This window comes from Myxine glutinosa, chromosome 14, assembly GCF_964187855.1.
Source record: "Myxine glutinosa chromosome 14, kmMyxGlut1.1, whole genome shotgun sequence".
Lineage (NCBI taxonomy): Eukaryota > Metazoa > Chordata > Myxini > Myxiniformes > Myxinidae > Myxine > Myxine glutinosa.
In genome coordinates, this window is record NC_136274.1 from 29,937,223 (window position 1) to 29,956,432 (window position 19,210).

Below are 19,210 nucleotides of genomic sequence, written 5' to 3' on the forward strand. Positions count from 1 at the left end.
TGGAGGTGATGGTTGTCCTTCTGGAAGTTTCTCCCATCTCCACACAGGATCTCTGGAGCTTAGCCAGAGTGACCATCGGGTTCTTGGTCACCTCTCTTAGCAAGGCCCTTCTCCCCCGATTGCTCAGTTTGGCCGGGCGGCCAGCTCTAGGAAGAGTCCTGGTTGTTCCAAACTTCTTCCATTTAAGAATTATGGAGGCCACTGTGCTCTTGGGAACCTTCAATGCAGCAGAAATTTTTTTGTAGGCTTCCCCAGATCTGTCCCTCGACACAATCCTGTCTCTGAGCTCTGCAGGCAGTTCCTTCAACCTCATGGCTTGGTTTTTGCTCTGATATGCATTGTCAGCTGTGAGACCTTATATAGACAGGTGTGTGCCTTTCCAAATCATGTCCAATCAATTGAATTTACCACAGGTGGACTCCAATCAAGGTGTAGAAACCAGTTCAAACCAGGAGGCACCTGAGCTAAATTTCAAGTGTCATAGCAAAGGGTATGAATACTTATGTCAATGTGATATTTCAGTTTTTTCTTTTTAATAAATTTGCAGAACTTTCTAAAATCCTGTTTTCTCTTTGTCATTATGGGGTATTGAGTGTAGATTGATGAGGGAAAAAATGAATTTAAACGATTTCAGCACAAGGCTGCAACATAACAAAATGTGAAAAAGTGAAGGGGTCTGAATACTTCCTGAATGCACTGTAACTGAAGGATGAGGTGTCCCAAATACATCTCCACCGCATCTAATGTTCTTTCCAGGTACTTCCTGTGAAACTATGACCAGTGCTTGGACAAACTCCACTCTGATGTGGGCATCTGACTCAACCACAAACAGCAGTTTGGGCAATTCAACAAGCCAGTGCAGCCCGAAGCTGCAAGGGCAATCTGGCATTTGGTACGGGGGAGAGGCCTGCTTGCTGTTCGCACTGCTGATTCCACAGACCCTTCGCTTCCACCCTCAGATCTTCAAGACGTCACTGGGAGCAGGTACATGCCTAAATTCAGCTTTAGGTTACCCATTTTGCTCAGTTGATGCTGACCGACTCTAGGTGTGAATGCTTTCCCTGGTGGTAGGTTCTCAAGAATCCCACATTTCGCGTTTGAGTGGTTGTTGTCCACTCCTTTAAAGTGTACTTTACCAGTAGCAAATTATCAGTAACTGTTCCTTAATAGTAAAACAAAAGTCAAAATTTTCAATAGCACCATTTCGTATCATTATATTTTTTTTGTAAGACTTGAGGCAAAGATCCGATCTCTTGGTATCATTCACCATAGAAACCATAATGACCAAGGATGAGCAATGAGCATGCAGAAAAGGAAGCAGAGGTTTGGAATTCAGGACTCTGAGTCAGTCACAGAAAGATCTCACATATGCCGGAATCTACAGAGTGGTTCCAGAATCTCAGGCAGCTTTGTCCCAGGTTACCAACAATGACCTGAAATTTTCGAAAAAAAACGCAGTTGGATCTTTAACATTCACAAACTAAATGCAGATGGGTCAGTCAGCCTTGTGTCCCCATCTGCAGGATGGCATACGCTGAGATGCAGCTCCTCCAGATCTAGTGTTTCTAAAGGTATACTCGACTCCAAAGGGAAAGAAACATGGGAAAATGCATCTCCGAGGCGAGCACACTACTTACTCATACTGTATGAAATGAGATAATGAACCTTTGCTTAGGTATTCCATGGTTGTCTCTCACCTGAAAAAGAACTGGGTTTAAATCTTTCTTGCATTCCAATAACTGATGACAACAGGAACAATCAAACGATGCAGTAAGTTATAGGAAAACATTTATCGTTCATTCAAATCCATTTTAAAATATTCACGTTTTAACCTTTATCAAAGGTGTTATTGAAAAGTTCTTTCTTTCTTTTTTTCGTTTTGTTTCTTCGTGAGCACAAGTTGCAAAATTTGTGTTACGGATGTTTGGCGAGTTACGGGAATTTTGCATGCTATGGACATTTGAGTGTCATGTACGCTTAGGGTGTTAAGGACATTTGCCGTGTTAGGGACGTTTCGTGTGTTAGGGACATTTAGCGTGTTAGGGATGCTTGGCATGTTAGGGACGTTTTGTGTGTTAGGGACGCTTGGCATGTTAGGGACATTTGGCGTGTTAGGGACATTTGGCATGTTATGAAGGTTTGGCATGTTCTGAAGGTTTGGCATGTTAGGGAAGTTTTCCGTGTTAGGGAAGTTTGACATGTTGGGGAAGTTTGGCGTGTTGGGGGAGTTTGGCATGTTAGGTAAGTTTGACGTGTTAGGGAAGTTTGCCGTGTTGGGGAAGTTTGCTGTGTTTGCGAAGTTTGCCGTGTTAGGGAAGTTTGCCGTGTTAAGGAAGTTTGCCGTGTCAGGGAAGTTTGCTGTGTTAGGGACGTTTAGTGTGTTAGGAACATTTGGAATGTTAGGGACGTTTGGCATGTTATGGAGGTTTGGCGTGTTAGGGAAGTTTGCCGTGTTAGGGAAGTTTGCCGTGTTGGGGAGGTTTGACGTGTTGGGGAAGTTTGACGTGTTGGGGAAGTTTGACGTATTGGGGAGGTTTGACGTGTTGGGGAAGTTTTGTGTGTTCGGGAAGTTTCGGCGTGTTGGGGGAAGTTTGGTGTGTTAGGGAAATTTTGCGTGTTAGGGGAGCTTGGCGTGTTAGGGAAGTTTGGTGTGTTAGGGAAGTTTGGCATGTTGGGGGAGTTTGGTGTGTTAGGGAAGTTTTGCGTGTTAGGGGAGTTTGGCGTGTTAGGGAAGTTTGGTGTGTTAGGGAAGTTTGGCGTGTTGGGGGAGTTTGGTGTGTTAGGGAAGTTTTGCGTGTTAGGGAAGTTTGGCGTGTTAGGGAAGTTTGGTGTGTTAGGGAAGTTTGCCATGTTGGGGAAGTTTGACGTGTTGGGGAAGTTTTGCGTGTTAGGGAAGTTTGCCGTGTTAGGGAAGTTTGCCGTGTTAGGGAAGTTTGACGTATTAAGGAAGTTTGGCGTGTTGGGGGAGTTTGGCTTGTTGGGGAAATTTTGCGTGTTAGGGAAGTTTGCCGCGTTGGGGAAGTTTGACGTGTTAAGGAAGTTTGGCATGTTGGGGGAGTTTGGCGTGTTAGGGAAGTTTGGTGTGTTAGGGAAGTTTGCCGTGTTACAGACCATTGGCATGTTACGAACGTTTGGCATGTTAGGTACGTTGCGGTGTTAGAGACGATTTGCGTGTTACATATGTCAAGGTAATATGGATGTTAGGTATCACGTGCTCCTTGACCATGCCCTGCAGGATTTGTTGTGCTTGCAGTCTGGGGTGCTGTGAATCGTTGTGCCATCGACGTGCTTGTGTGGCACGTGACAATTGCCTTCCTCTGCCTAATTCAGATCGCATTCTTCGTTTATGAACAAACACTCCAAATTGTGAGTTTGTTTCACCTCCTTCTTAACTCCTAAAATTGCTTTGCCTCATTTAAAACTACTTTTGTTTTTTTCTACCTCAAGTTTCGAGTACCTGCTGTTTTGCGCCCCATCTACAAAACGCACTTTGCTCCGCTGGGGTTCACACCTCGGATGTTCCGGAGGCTTGTTGGTGGTCCCAGCCGTCTGCACAATCTGCCACAGAACCAGCCATATGCTATCGAAGAGATCACACCTGCTGGAAACAGTCTCAGCCTCCTTGTTCGTGGAAGGTAACGATACAGAGTACAGCAATCAATAAGCAGAGGACGAGTTGGAGCAAACCCCACTTTAATGAGATCTACCTAAAAAACCACCACAATAGATTGTGGTTATTGGTGGTAAGAATTTTGGTGTAAGACAAACCACTCACAAAAGGATCTCCCTGGTGATGTTTTTTAGATTGAGGGTGAGCCATAATGGTGAGGTTCTTCACACCATTTGGCCGGGGGAATTTGTGGACTCTCCAGAATTCCGTGCTTGTCAGATCCATCCAAGACAGCCATTCCAGGTGATGTTACAAACTAAACACCACAACACCTTGCACTTTTAAACAAGTCATAACTTTCCAAACTAAACATAATCCAAATAGTAACCACAACTTGAAACCAACCACAACTTGCCTATCTTAATATAACTCAATCTCTCACCCTAAAACCAACCACAACCTACCTAAATTACCACAACCCAATTCTCTCATCCTTAAAACAACCACAATTTACCAATCTTAATATAACTTAATCTATCACCATCAACCCAACCACAACTTCCCTAAATTACCTTAACCCAATTCTCTCACCCTGAAACCAACCACAACGTACCTAAATTAGAATAACCCAATTCTCTCATCCTTAAAACAACCACAATTTACCTATCTTAATATAACTTAATCTATCACCATCAAACCAACCACAACTTCCCTAAATTACCATAACCCAATTCTCTCACCCTGAAACCAACCACAACGTACCTAAATTAGAATAACCCAATTCTCTCATCCTTAAAACAACCACAATTTACCTATCTTAATATAACTTAATCTATCACCATCAAACCAACCACAACTTCCCTAAATTACCATAACCCAATTCTCTCACCCTGAAACCAACCACAACGTACCTAAATTAGAATAACCCAATTCTCTCATCCTTAAAACAACCACAATTTACCTATCTTAATATAACTTAATCTATCACCATCAAACCAACCACAACTTCCCTAAATTACCATAACCCAATTCTCTCACCCTGAAACCAACCACAACGTACCTAAATTAGAATAACCCAATTCTCGCCCAACCACAACTTGCCTAAATTACCATAACCCAAATCTCTCACCTTTAAACAAATTACAACTTGCTTAAATTACCATAACCCATATCTCTCACCCTTAAACCAACCACAACTTGCCTAAATTACCATAACCCAAATCTCTCACCTTCAAACAAATTACAACTTGCTTAAATTACCATAACCCATATCTCTCACCCTTAAACCAACCACAACTTGCCTAAATTACCATAACCCAAATCTCTCACCTTCAAACAAATTACAACTTGCTTAAATTACCATAACCCATATCTCTCACCCTTAAACCAACCACAACTTGCCTAAATTACAATAACCCAAATCTCTCACCTTTAAAGAAACTACAACTTGCCTAAATTACCATAACCAAAATCTCTCACCCTTAAACCAACCACAACTTGCCTAAATTACAATAACCCAAATCTCTCACCTTTAAAGAAACTACAACTTGCCTAAATTACCATAACCAAAATCTCTCACCCTTAAACCAACCACAACTTGCCTAAATTACAATAACCCAAATCTCTCACCTTTAAAGAAACTACAACTTGCCTAAATTACCATAACCAAAATCTCACCCTTAAACCAACCATAACTTGCCTAAATTACCATAACCAAAATCTCTCACCTTGAAACCAACCATATCTTGCCTAAATTACCATAACCAAAATCTCTCACCTTGAAACCAACCATATCTTGCCTAAATTACCATAACCAAAATCTCTCACCCTTAAACCAACCATAACTTGCCTAAATTACCATAACCAAAATCTCTCACCCTTAAACCAACCATAACTTGCCTAAATTACCATAACCAAAATCTCTCACCCTTAAACCAACCATAACTTGCCTAAATTACCATAACCAAAATCTCTCACCTTGAAACCAACCATATCTTGCCTAAATTACCATAACCAAAATCTCTCACCTTGAAACCAACCATATCTTGCCTAAATTACCATAACCAAAATCTCTCACCTTGAAACCAACCATAACTTGCCTAAATTACCATAACCAAAATCTCTCACCTTGAAACCAACCATATCTTGCCTAAATTACCATAACCAAAATCTCTCACCCTTAAACCAACCATAACTTGCCTAAATTACCATAACCAAAATCTCTCACCCTTAAACCAACCATAACTTGCCTAAATTACCATAACCAAAATCTCTCACCCTTAAACCAACCATATCTTGCCTAAATTACCATAACCAAAATCTCTCACCTTGAAACCAACCATATCTTGCCTAAATTACCATAACCAAAATCTCTCACCCTTAAACCAACCATAACTTGCCTAAATTACCATAACCAAAATCTCTCACCCTTAAACCAACCATAACTTGCCTAAATTACCATAACCAAAATCTCTCACCTTGAAACCAACCATATCTTGCCTAAATTACCATAACCAAAATCTCTCACCTTGAAACCAACCATAACTTGCCTAAATTACCATAACCAAAATCTCACCCTTAAACCAACCATAACTTGCCTAAATTACCATAACCAAAATCTCTCACCTTGAAACCAACCATATCTTGCCTAAATTACCATAACCAAAATCTCTCACCCTTAAACCAACCATAACTTGCCTAAATTACCATAACCAAAATCTCTCACCCTTAAACCAACCATAACTTGCCTAAATTACCATAACCAAAATCTCTCACCCTTAAACCAACCATAACTTGCCTAAATTACCATAACCAACCCAACACTTCTCGCTTGAAAACACAACTAGTAATACTACTTTTTTGAAAGATCAGGTAAAATCACCTCTCCTTGGAAAGCACAGGGAGAAATACCTCTCATTAGAAAGCACAGGTAAAAACACCTCTCGTTTTAAAGCACAGGTAAACACACCTCTCGTTTGAAAGCACAGGTAGCACAAATGCTGTTTGGAAAGCGACCTTCAAAATTGTTATAATAATGAACGACGTTGGCTGTTTACAACATCCACGGTATACATGATTACCACATCCACGTTATACATGATTACCACATCCACAGCATACATGATTACTACATCCACGGTATACATGATTACCACATCCACGGTATACATGATTACCACATCCACGGTATACATGATTACCACATCCACGGTATACATGATTACCACATCCACGGTATACATGATTACCACATCCACGGTATACATGATTACCACATCCACGGTATACATGATTACCACATCCACGTTATACATGATTACCACATCCACGGCATACATGATTACTACATCCACGGTATACATGATTACCACATCCACGGTATACATGATTACCACATCCACGGTATACATGATTACCACATCCACGGTATACATGATTACCACATCCACGGTATACATGATTACCACATCCACGGTATACATGATTACCACATCCACGGTATACATGATCACCACATCCATGGTATTCATGATCAGCACATCCATGGTATACATGATTACCACATCCACAGTATACATGATCACCACATGCACGGTATACATGATTACCACATCCACGGTATACATGATTACCACATCCACGGTATACATGATTACCACATCCACGTTATACATGATTACCACATCCACAGCATACATGATTACTACATCCACGGTATACATGATTACCACATCCACGGTATACATGATTACCACATCCACGGTATACATGATTACCACATCCACGGTATACATGATTACCACATCCATGGTATACATGATTACCACATCCACGGTATACATGATTACCACATCCACGGTATACATGATTACCACATCCATGGTATTCATGATTAGCACATCCATGGTATTCATGATTACCACATCCACGATATTAATGATTACCACATCCACGGTATACTTTGTTCCAGGTTTACGTGGTTACAAATATAGATATTGTCGCATTCCTGGTGATTAAAATCTTCCAAGGAAACGGATTTCCGAATGGGCTTTAACTCCGAGGCGTTCAGTCAAGATATAGCGGAGAATACGCGTGGGGGCAAGTGGTGGAGAAACCGGAACGCCACCTTCACGGATCCCACCGGCAGTCCTCAACCCTGCAATAAATTAACTCAAACTTTCTCCAATGGCTTGATCTCCGATCATCAATTTGGATTCAGACCAGGTCATTCTACTCTGGACATGCTGCTTCCTTCTGCTGTCTCAACAATGGATGGAGGTCCTCAATGCCAAACAGGAAATCAGAGCTGTCTCCCTTGACATATCACATGCCTTCGATACGGTCTGGCACCCCGCTCTGCTCACCAAACTCTGCTCCTATGATATCCATGGAAATCTCCACGCATGGCTTGCAGACTTCCTCTCTGGTCATAGTCAACGTGTGGCCCTGAATGGATTTCACTCATCTCCCCCTTCCTGTTCAGGCTCGAGTCCCCCAAAGCAGTGTTCTGAGCCCTGTGCTTTTTCTGGTCTTCATCAATGATCTCTCTGAATCTCTGGAAAATCCTCTCTATCTCTTTGCTGATGACTCCACTCTCTGCCGCTCCATACCTCATCCCTCAGATCGGCAGTCTGCAGCCTCCTCACTCTCTGCAGACCTGGACAAAATCAAAGACTGGTCAAACAAGTGGAACATGTCTTTCAATCCTGACACTCTTACTCACACTCACAAATCTCACACTCTTACTATGTCTCTCCGAAAAGACCGAATGGACAACCCTCCCATATACTTTCTCAACAATCCTCTCCAAGAAGTTCTGTCACTCAAGCTTTTGGGTCTCACTCCCTGCCATGATCTTTCCTGGGAAAACCACATTTCCAAGCTGGCCTCCAAAGCCAGTCGCCGACTGGGCATCCTCCGTCATGCGAAGTCCTTCCTTGGCACACCTGAGCTCCTCACCACATACAAGGCTTTCATCCGCAACTCAATGGAATACTGTTCTCCCCTTTGGGCTGGTACTCCTGCCTCACACCGAGCTCGGCTTCACGCGGTTGAAACCAAAGCTTTCAGAATCATTGGAATCTCCGGTGATGAAGCTAACTCCGAGGGCCTTTCACTCACTCACCGCAGGCAGGTTGGTGGCCTTTCCGTCTTCTACCGACTCCTCTCCAGCCTTGCTCCCCCAGCTCTCGCTGTACTCTGTCCCCCAAATATTCCTACAGGTCGCACAAGATCTGCCAGCAACCCTCTTATGGTTAAACTGCCAAAATCAAGACTCTCTGCTCACCTTCACTCTTTCATTCCTCTTTTCTTCCGCCTCTGGAACAAACTCCCTCACGCCCTTCAATCCCAATCCTCCCTCCAAGTCTTTAAAACAGCTGTTCACCACCATCTCTTATCTTCCCCCATCCAAAACCTTCATCTTTTCTACCCCCACGAATTCACCCCAGATCCACGTTTTTGAAATACCAACTTCTTTCCTAGAAGTCCTTGCAGTGTCCATGTGTTCTATACTTCTCCCACCTCCCCCCAAGCCCTCTCCCTCCCACAGATCTCCCAATGTCCCTGCTCTCTAATGTTGTGTTTGTGTGCTCCCTCCTCTCTCCCCAGCTTGTCTACCTCTCTCATCATCTTGCTTCCCTTATTATATGTTGTATGTGTCTGTCTGATTTTTTTTGTGTGATTAATGTTAGCTCTTCCACGAGCCTCGATCTTGTATACAAAAAACCCCCCAAAAAACCCGGATTTAAAATGTACAAAAATAAACAGGGTTATTAAAGAAAATGCCAGTAACAAAGAAAACACGGTCAAATAACAATAAATTCCTAATTTGGAGCACCCCCGCACAGACTCGAATACACAGACAAAGGGAACTATAATGATATAAAAATAAAAGGTGTAGTTGGCACTTATCTGTGAGCGGCTCCCGAACTTGTCACAAATTGTCTCATGCCCGCGTGCGCACAATCCAGACACGGCTCCGGCCTTGGCGGGAAGGAGGCCTCAGTGTGTCCTCGTTTCATTACGGGCCTCGTGCGCGAGTTGAATGGGCCACGCCTGTCCACTCGCTGTTCCTGCTTGGAAACCCATGGTTCTCAGTCCGTGGCTCTTCCTCCTCACGACCACCAGCAAGATGTCGGCACACGACTGTTCACCACAAAATCCTGATTCAAGAGCACGCCAATGCTGGGAGAGACGAAATGTTCCATTCGCTATCGATGCCCAAACGAGAAGCGCCAAGAACAAGCAGCTGTTCGCAATGGGATCCTGGCACGAGAAAGAGGACGACACGAGAAACAACACGAGAAGCAATGCTCGCTGTGAATCCCCCACACGAGATGTTGGTCCGAGCGTTATTGTGTCCACAACGAGAAGGCGCAAGAGAGAAAATGTCGGCCAGAGCATTATTTTATCGTCCAGGCTCTGACGTCATCTCAACACGTCCCCGTGTCCGACCCTATCAGCGAGTTCCATCTTACCAGTCCTCTGTGCCAATCAAATCCCTGCCCAATCACCGCTCTTTGGGCATGTCTCCACGGAGCTGCCTGTCCTGTGCGCTCACCAAGTCGATGTCATCCACGGTAATGCTTCATGCCTGGCTTCCGGTAGTTTTTATTAATTAGTGCCATTAAATGCATGATTCTGGCTCTATGTGTGGGTGCTGTGTCAAAAGGAGCAATGGATAAATTACAGAGGCAATTACATACAAGGGATTAATTACCCATAATCCCTCGCTAATTAACAAGCCCCACCCCTCTCATGGGGACAAAGATACACTTACACGACACACGGTCTACCGGATCCCTACTTATGGTACATTGAGGTGGTTCTTCTTCTCCACAACAATCGGAGCACACTAATCTACACACTTTACCTGAACTAAGGTATCACTACCCCCCACAAATGTAACAATATATATTATATATGGAAAAAACGTACCAATCACCAATGGTCTTTCCCCAAAACAAACAGACATTTTGATCTTTCCTCATCAAGACAATGCCACCTGTCTAATGCTTATTACAAAGGTGACCTTCAATGCCAGGTGTAATAAATGCTCAGAGACGGACTCGGCACGCGGAGCATGTGCCACCCAATGACTCCGAATCCCCCGGTTAGGTGAGCGTGGTCGCCGAGGAAGACAGCGTGCTGCTCGGATGGCCGCAGGGTGCTCTACACATCATCATCTCAAGCAAAGTGAAGCTAGGGTGCCTCCTGCTCCTGCTTGTCGGACAGGATGTCATGCACAAGCTGTGCTCCCTACGCAATCCGACTAGCAAGGTGGGTGTACCTATGGTCTAGTTAGACCTCGACCCCTCATCAAGTCAAAGGGCCCCTGGCACTAGGACTCCGGCATTTTGAAACCCTTCCTTGAGTGGTTTGATGTTGATTTGTCTGTTGGGTGTTCACCTTATATTGTTCGTATATCATGTGTTCACCAAGAGTCTTAGACACTGTTAAAAGATTGTCAGCAGGTAAAGAATGTAAACTGCTGAACAAAAGTAAATCACAAAACCTTTACACCTTCAATAGAGAAGTGTACACTGTTATTGACATGTAATTCTAAAGATCATTCGTTAGAGTAACACCGATTAAAGGACCCGGTTTTAGCTGTTTGTTAATATCATCTAGCAGGCTGACCCATAAGACCCAGGAATAAGGGAATTCATTAGAGTAACACCGATCAAAGGACCCGGTTTTAGCTGCTTATACAAGATTTGTTAATATCATCTAGCAGGCTCACCCAGGAGTAACAAGAACGGCACTCGGTAGAGCGCATACCTCCACCAGGCTGAACAGTTTGTTTTGTATCCCACTAATGGGCCGGATCTGGATTCGGGACCTGAAACAAAATCTATTCACTTGTTCTTGTCACCTAAGCAACTCATCCCCCAAGTTTAGTCATAACTCGTTGACGAAGGTGTATCGATTTGAATGGCCACATACCAAGAACAATTTTGAATATTTAATTCACCGGAGAAGATTCACTCGAATACAACAAAGATTACAACAAAGTTTAACAATACTATACCGACGTATACACTCACAGATTCAACACAATGTGTCCAGCCAATCTTTTAGCGAGTGGTTGAATGCAGTTTCTTTTTATAGTAAGTTTGGGAAGAAAAATAATCTCCTGCTGTCTCAGGAGTCAGACTGAGGAATGGCAAGGTCAGGGGTTTTGCAGACAGGCTGGCACCATGGACCCAGTAAGGGATCTGGTTATCATTACACCTCCGACCATTGAGGATAAGTATCTGAAGATGAGGAAGTGCAGACTTGTTGTTTTTTCCAGCATGGAGCCTCCCGGAGACTCTATCTGTTCTTGTCTGATGAAAACAGCTCCATTCACCTTTTGTACATTTCAATACCCTTTCAAACATTGCATCTCTTTCCTTGCATAGATGATCAATGATGATGATAGATAGAAGAAGCCTTATTTCTAAGCACAGCAAACACACAATTTCTCGAATCAATAATGCAGATTTAATCAAATATTTATCACTAAAGTATAAGCTTCACTTTTATTGACTACATATATATATTGAAGACTAACAGTAAGAAGTCCATTTAGACTTCCATATCGTCCATAACGTTTTGAAATATCATGTTATATATCGCTTTTCACCCGATCTCTCAATGGTGAAGAATCACTCAAAAATTAAATAACTCTTGTATCCGAATCCATATTCAGATCTTCACCAAAATCAAATCGATTCGATCTTGTCACACATACACCTGCCCACCAAATTTTGGCCGAATCTGTCCACAACTTTTTGAGATATCTTGTTCACAGACGAACAAACAAACAGACAGACTGACAGGGGTGAAAACATAACCTCCATCCACCTTTGGTGGTGGAGGTAATAACATGTTATTGGGGAAAATGTCAGGGGCATAGAAAAGGCTCCTTTATAATTATGGTATGTGCCATGTGGCAAACAATAGAAAAGAAGGGGCCTTCCATGGCTTGTCGAAAATGCCAAACAATAGAAAAAGTAACATTCAAAAAAATCTCGTTAGCATGCTGGACTACCCTTGTGTTCGTAAGAGGAACCAAGTAATGCTCTCGAAAAGTTCATATAAAGGGATGCTATACATCTGGCAAATAAAATACATTTACTTCTTCATACAGCTGTATGAATCAAATTGGCGAGTAGAGAGCAGTACTCCATGAAGCTGCGGATGAAAGCTTTGTAAGTGTTGAGGAGCTCAGTTGTGCCAAGAAAGGACTTCGCACGACAGAGGATGCCCAGTCAGCGATTGGCTTTGGAAGCCAGCTTGGAAATGTGGCTTTCCCAGGAAAGATCATGGCAGATAGTGAGACCCCAATAAACTTGAGTGACGGAACTTCTTCGAGAGGATTGACATTTTTACATCATCTTGTCTTGACATTAACATGAGGAGGAGACTGCCATCTTCGTTTAATGTATTATTTGTATTGTCTAAAAAAAAGAAAATAGTATAAATACATGATATAAACAAATCTTGTATAAGCAGCTAAAACCATGAAATGGGACTTATAATTCACCCTGTAGAGTGGTGATATGATCTGGCTCTGGTTTTCATTCCATTCCAGAACCCTGCACGGAGTCGTCTGACACAGCAGATTTCGGTGACGAGTGTCCGAAGCAGCTTGGCAAGCACCAGCGATATGGATGAAGGATTACTCACCCCAACAGGTACTGGGATCATCATTGCACACCACTGTGGGTGTCCATTCTCATGTACCACCAGCTTATATGCTGTGGTGACCCTTTGGAAAGAAGAACACCTCGTAATGACCTGTTAAGGATTTAGGACACCTGTTCAGACTTGGGGTGCATAATTATCGACATCAACACGGAGCTGTGACACACCTAAGGTTTTGCGCACTTATGGTGTAATAATCGAACCACCAGAGCATGGTTAACTGGTATTCCGCCGAAGGTCCCGCAAATCCACCACCATTATGTTGCTCCCACCCAGACCCTCATCACACTATTCTAACCTACCTGGGTTTTCTATAACACTGTACTATCCCTATTGAACACACAAACATCAGCCATTACGGAATTTCAGTGACAAATGTGTGTCCGCAGGACTGATGAGACAGGCCTCCTACATGGAGCCAATTGCAGAAACAATGGAAGACTTCGTATTCCATGCAGCATCTCCAAAAGCAGAGTGATGAGCAGATAAACCAGTCACTCGCTCGCCATATCTCCACCGAAGGCACGGATGGTCCACACTTGGCATCACTCCGAGTCAGAAGGCTGCACAAATAGAACGTTTACCGTTAGCTGCACCACAATGGCGGTAGTACCGAGCTAACCCCACATTAGGGATCTCATAAGGGAATTGTTAGATCAGACCTTCCATTAAGAACTCTAGAGTGATCAGAAAGATACAGGATCACCGTGCAATGTGTGTTAACGTGTGTTTACAATCACAAAATAACGATTTGCTTTGTGTCGTATACCTTTATACTGGATTGAAGTGAAGAGACCTTTTTGTATAGACCTCTTGCCATATCATCGGACACCCTGTCGTGCATTAGTCCACCACCAGCTTTGCCAAGATTGTGTCACAGATGCTAATCAGAGCACTCTCAACACGCTCTTTTTGTCATTAATCGAGATCGTGAAAAAATGTACATCATGCTGGAGATCCATTAGGACTCAATCTATCCGATAGACCCGCTCAACGGTGACCATGAAACACTCAGGTCGACTCGTCTAGTTCACATTTTTAATGTAAAACCCATGGAGACCGTGCTTATTGAAATGAAACAAGAAAGAGCAATCAAAGACGACAGACCCTCACCAGGACGTGTTTGTGAGGTGTATTTTGTAAGGTGTTTTTGTACATTCTTTCATTATGTTGTATAACCCCATTTTCATCAGACACGCGTGACACATTACGTCCTCTTTATAAGACTGAATTCAGTATTGTACTGTATTTTAAATATATATTTCAAAATGAGGCTGTCCTCTGGGTCTTTTGAGTCCCCAGGGTCTTTTGCATCCTCGGAATCTTTTGGGTCATCAGAGTCTTTTGGGTCATTGGGGTGTTTTGAGTCCTCAGGATCTTTTGGGTCTTTTTGTGTCCTCAAGGTCTTTTGGGTTATTGGGGTCCTCTGGTTCTTCATGGTATTTAAGGATCTTCAGGGCAAGTTGGGGTCATGGTGGTCTTAAGGGTCTTGAGGGGTCTTAAAGGTTCTTCAAAGGTCCAATGCCTGGGTCTCAGCAGTCCAAACTGTCAAAAGGTACATTCCAATAGTACATACTTAATACGTAATTAATAGACAGGATACCACTGACGTCACACAGTACATAATTATTAGATATATTGAAAACTCACCTAATATAGTAGTGTTTCTTCTTCTTCAAACAATAACAACTTCTGGCTGCCAGACCGTAAGACCAATCATATTGAAATTTTAAACACGTGTTCTGCTTTACAACTACTACATTATATGAAGTTTAACATTGATCAATGAAGCGGTTCAAGAGTTATAATTTTTTGAACATTTTTGTTCAATCCAATATGGCCATCACACCATGTGACGTATAAATTATTCAAGGACAGCATGGTATACACAAGGCACGGGGAACATATGTGTGAAGTTTCCGTTCGATCTGTTCAACCGTTCTGGAGGAATGGCTTTTTAAAGTTTTATTCTTTAAAAAATCATAGCCACCAAACCATGTGACCTATGATGCCATGGTCATGGAACGTTTTGTTCGTCATGGGTATGAGATCGTGCATGTAATGTTTTGCCTCGATCTGTTTAGCCATTTCAGGGAAAAAGTGTTTTTGGTGGTTTTTAAGGCTTTTGTGTTCAAACAAATAAGGCGGCCCAACCACGTGACCAACGACGTCATCATTTATTTTTCTCTCCACCAATTTATTCCTCGATGACGCTCAATAAATTTCATCTTGATCGGATGAAGTTTTGTACTTGTCGAATTATGACGTGATAATTGAGTCACCTATGACATCAGTAACATATTGTTACGCAACCGTGATTAACACCACAGTTACGGATGGCCGATTTGCGAGACTTTAACTCCCGAGGCGAAAACTCAATGGCGGATTAAAGCTCAACACAAAGTTAAACGCGCGGAATGGCGGACACGGCGAAGCTCCCCCCCCCCCCCCCCCCGCCGCCTTATCTATTAAAATCAAACACCCAGGAAACTGCGTTCAGATATATACAGAAAATAATACAAGGATTTATTATGGAAAAGTAAAGCCAGTGAAAAAGCCCGCCGGTAAATCTAATATCCTAGATCGGGACGTCCCCACACGACTGACAGCAAACACAAAACGAGGGAGATGAATTACGAAAAGAATACGTCACGTCGTTCAAAATGTACGCGGATGCGGGCTTATCTTGTCTGTCTTTCGTCGTCTTTGTGGCGGCCGTCCAACACCGCTCCTTTCGGCCCGATCGCACACCACGAGGTCCCTCGCTCCAAGTCCCACAAGGCCGAGCACCACGCACCAAAAAGCACCATGCGTCGACGACCTCCAACGCGGGCACAAACTCCACTTGACCAGGGACAGGAAGGACTCCTTTGATAGCCACTCGACTCGACTCTCTGCGGGAGTGCTGGCAGCCAAGTGCCAACTGTTCAGTGCCAACTGTTCAGTGCCAACTGTTCAACGAACTGCTCCCACGAAATGCTGCCTCTGCTGAGTCCTGTGTGCCCTGTGTGCCCGGTGTGCTCGGTGTGCTCGGTGTGCTACCTGTTCCACGAACTGCCTCAACTGCTGAGTCCTGTGTGCCCTGTGTGCCCTGTGTGCCCTGTGTGCCAACTGCCGACTGCTCCGAACTGCCGTACGAACTGCTGCGAACTGCCGTGTGCCAACTCTTCAGTGCCAACTGCCGACTAACTGCGACGAACGAACTGCCGTGTGCTCTGTGTGTTTGGTGTGCCCGGTGTGCCACGAAATGGCGTCCGACCGTCGCTAATATTGGTGGCCGATGACGTCACATTGGCGCACTCCTCAGCCAATAAAAACCTCCCAACTCGCCGGCTCGCCCAGGTCACGCCCTCTGCGGCATCCTCACCACTCCGCGTCCCCGACCCCGCGGTCCTTGTGTTATAACACGTGCCAGGCGAGGTTTGTAGGCCTTGGAGGTGTAAACGGTGGCGGCCCATTGTGGCGGTGGTTTTGGCCTGGTTTCCTGTCCGTTTGTTCCTAAGTCATTGTCAGGGAAAGGAATTATTTAATGTTGCGCTAAGGACCTAACTAATGTTTATGTGGTTTGCAGTGCCATAATGGACAAAGGTTTGACTACTAGGTGAGACTCACAGGGGCGTTACCTTTAATCCCTCACTATTTAACACTCGAACCTCCAGGTAGGTCCACAATCATACATCTTCCCCCGACAAACGCCTAAACATCAAGAACTTATTACATGTAGAGTCCCTGTCACGATAGCCGAATACCTACCTATTCAGATCTACCTAGCTCTAGATGTTGCTCTACCAAATTCATAACAATATTGTTACGTTTGTAGGGGGTAGGCAGTGATTACCTTAGAGCCAGGTAGAGTGCATAGATAGTGTGCTCTGACTGTCGTGAAGAAGAAGAAACCCCATGTAATAAGTAGGAAATTTGTGTAGACCGGATGTCGGGTAAGCTTGTAGCTTCGTCCCCATCAATGGGGCGGGTTTGTTAATTAGCGAGGGATTATGGGTAAATTAATCCCCTGTATGTAAAATAATATTTTCCTGTGTACCTTATGACACTGCACTCCAGACACCTAGTAAGAAATCAGCCATTAACCACACTAATTAAAAACCAACCGGAACCCAAGCATCAAGCACTATCGCTGATAACACCGACTTGGTGAGTGCACAGGCACAGGCAGGGCCATGAGCCACGCCCCGAACAGCAGTGATTGGACCGGGATTTGATAGTCACAAAGACTGGTAAGATGAGACTGGCTGATAGGAGCAGAGACGGAGACGTCGTGGGATGACGTCAGAGCCTGCGTGACCACTCTTGGTGAAATTTCACCCAGTTGGGTGAAATCGGTCCGAGTCTGGTAATCTGGTGGAAGAAATCGAAATTGGTCGAAATCTGGTGAAATATCAACAATACTCCCCGCCACGAGGGGGCGGGGCATGTTAAGTAGTTAAGAACCAACAGGAAGCCAGTTCGGAGCACCGCCGATGGGGCCGCAGTCAGCCACATCACAAATACAACACAATGACAGGCAAACATCGTGCAAGGCAAGTAATAGCCACGCCCAGGAGGACCTTTGATTGACAAGGGGGAGGGGCGTACAAGAAGCGGGCCACACTGATTGGCCACCGACAAACGAAGTGCGACCAATGACACCTCGGCCAATCAGTGAGGGAGGCGCAAACATTCGGCCAATCGGTGTGGAGGGCGAAAACTACCAACAAGCTGCGCGCTGATTGGAGGGAAGGGCCGGTGACATCAGACCATGGCAAATGATGAGGCCGTTTTGCGAACTTTACGCAACTCTTTTCATTAAAAAAAAGTTTGTTCGACAGTTCATTTGTCAATAAAGTTTGTATCGTAAACAATATTTACAAGTTTGTTATCATTTAGCAGTCGATATCTAATGAAAACTTGGCATTTGGTGAAATCTACTTCAATTTGGTGAAAGTTAGGCACCCGATTGGTGAAATTCGAAAAACCTGAATGGCAACACTGGTCAGAGCCTCAAGTACAAAATAATTAGGACTGCGGACATCTTGTCTCTCTTGGGGTCCAGACTTTGTTGGTGAACGGTCGCCGAAAAGCTTTCTCTCAGCATCGACGTCCCCTCTCGCTCCTGCTCGTTTTGTGATCTGGTGGTGAACGGTCGTGTGCCGACATCTTGCCTTCTCGTTCTGGATCCATAGCGAATGGTCGCTATTGCTCTTGTGCAAGGAAGCTTCATCGCGAATGGTCATGAGGAGGAAGAGCTGCGACCGAGAACTGCGGTTTCCCATGCATAGATCGTGAGGACAAGCGCGGCTGGATGAGTGAGCTGCACGCCAAGGCCGTTCGCTTCGCACACGGAGCCAGGAGTGAGCGGGCCGTGAGTGAGGCCTTGTTTGCGCCAACCAACGTGCGTTTCCCGCCAAGTCCTCAGATGATCTTTGACAATTCCTGACGAGATACACCAGCCGATTGGAGATAAGTGCCACAAATCACACCTTTTCATTTTCCAGTTATTCTATCCTTTGTCTGTATTCGGGTCTGTGTGGGAGCGCTCCAATAAGGAATATAGTTTTATTGTGTTTTCTTTGTTGCCGGCATTTTCTTTAATAAATCTGGTATTTTTGTACATTAAAATTCCATGTTGTTTGAGTTAATTTATCCAGGTGTGAAGACGTCGGGTGGAGGCCGTCCAGGTAAGTTCGTCATCCCCCTTTTCCCTCGCATGTAACGAATACCGTCATATTGAATTGAACGCCTCAGAGTTAAAGCTCGTTTGGTCTTCCGTGTCACCTTGCGGTGTTCACCAAAGGGTAGTCACACGACAATGTTATTTCCCATGGAGAGTTCTTTACAATGAGGCATGTCTCAATTTTGTATATGCAGTGCTTTTGGAGATATAGATGTGCAAAGGTTTTTTTTGTTTTT

At 44.1% G+C, this 19,210-nt stretch overlaps 1 protein-coding gene and 1 long non-coding RNA gene across 7 annotated transcripts in view; one reads left to right on the forward strand and one right to left on the reverse strand.

Moving 5' to 3' along the window:
- Positions 1-14,575, forward strand: part of POPDC1 (popeye domain cAMP effector 1) — a 36,397-nt gene extending 21,822 nt beyond the window's left edge. For 3 of the 6 annotated variants that reach the window (XM_078768093.1, XM_078768095.1, XM_078768096.1), the window contains 7 exons: positions 757-984; positions 3,236-3,366; positions 3,448-3,635; positions 3,805-3,913; positions 10,730-10,891; positions 13,191-13,293; positions 13,693-14,575. In XM_078768093.1, the coding sequence (XP_078624219.1) occupies positions 757-984; positions 3,236-3,366; positions 3,448-3,635; positions 3,805-3,913; positions 10,730-10,891; positions 13,191-13,293; positions 13,693-13,781 (1,010 nt within the window). In that variant the 3' untranslated portion in view covers positions 13,782-14,575. Of the gene's footprint in view, positions 1-756; positions 985-3,235; positions 3,367-3,447; positions 3,636-3,804; positions 3,914-10,729; positions 10,892-13,190; positions 13,452-13,692 lie in introns of those variants that run through there. The other 3 variants (XM_078768097.1, XM_078768094.1, XM_068135430.2) reach the window with 3 other exon arrangements.
- Positions 11,562-19,210, reverse strand: part of LOC137439562 (uncharacterized) — a 44,929-nt gene continuing 37,280 nt past the window's right edge. The window contains exon 2 of the long non-coding RNA XR_010986953.2: positions 11,562-13,866. This is a non-coding gene — a long non-coding RNA (uncharacterized LOC137439562). The remainder of the gene's footprint in view (positions 13,867-19,210) is intronic.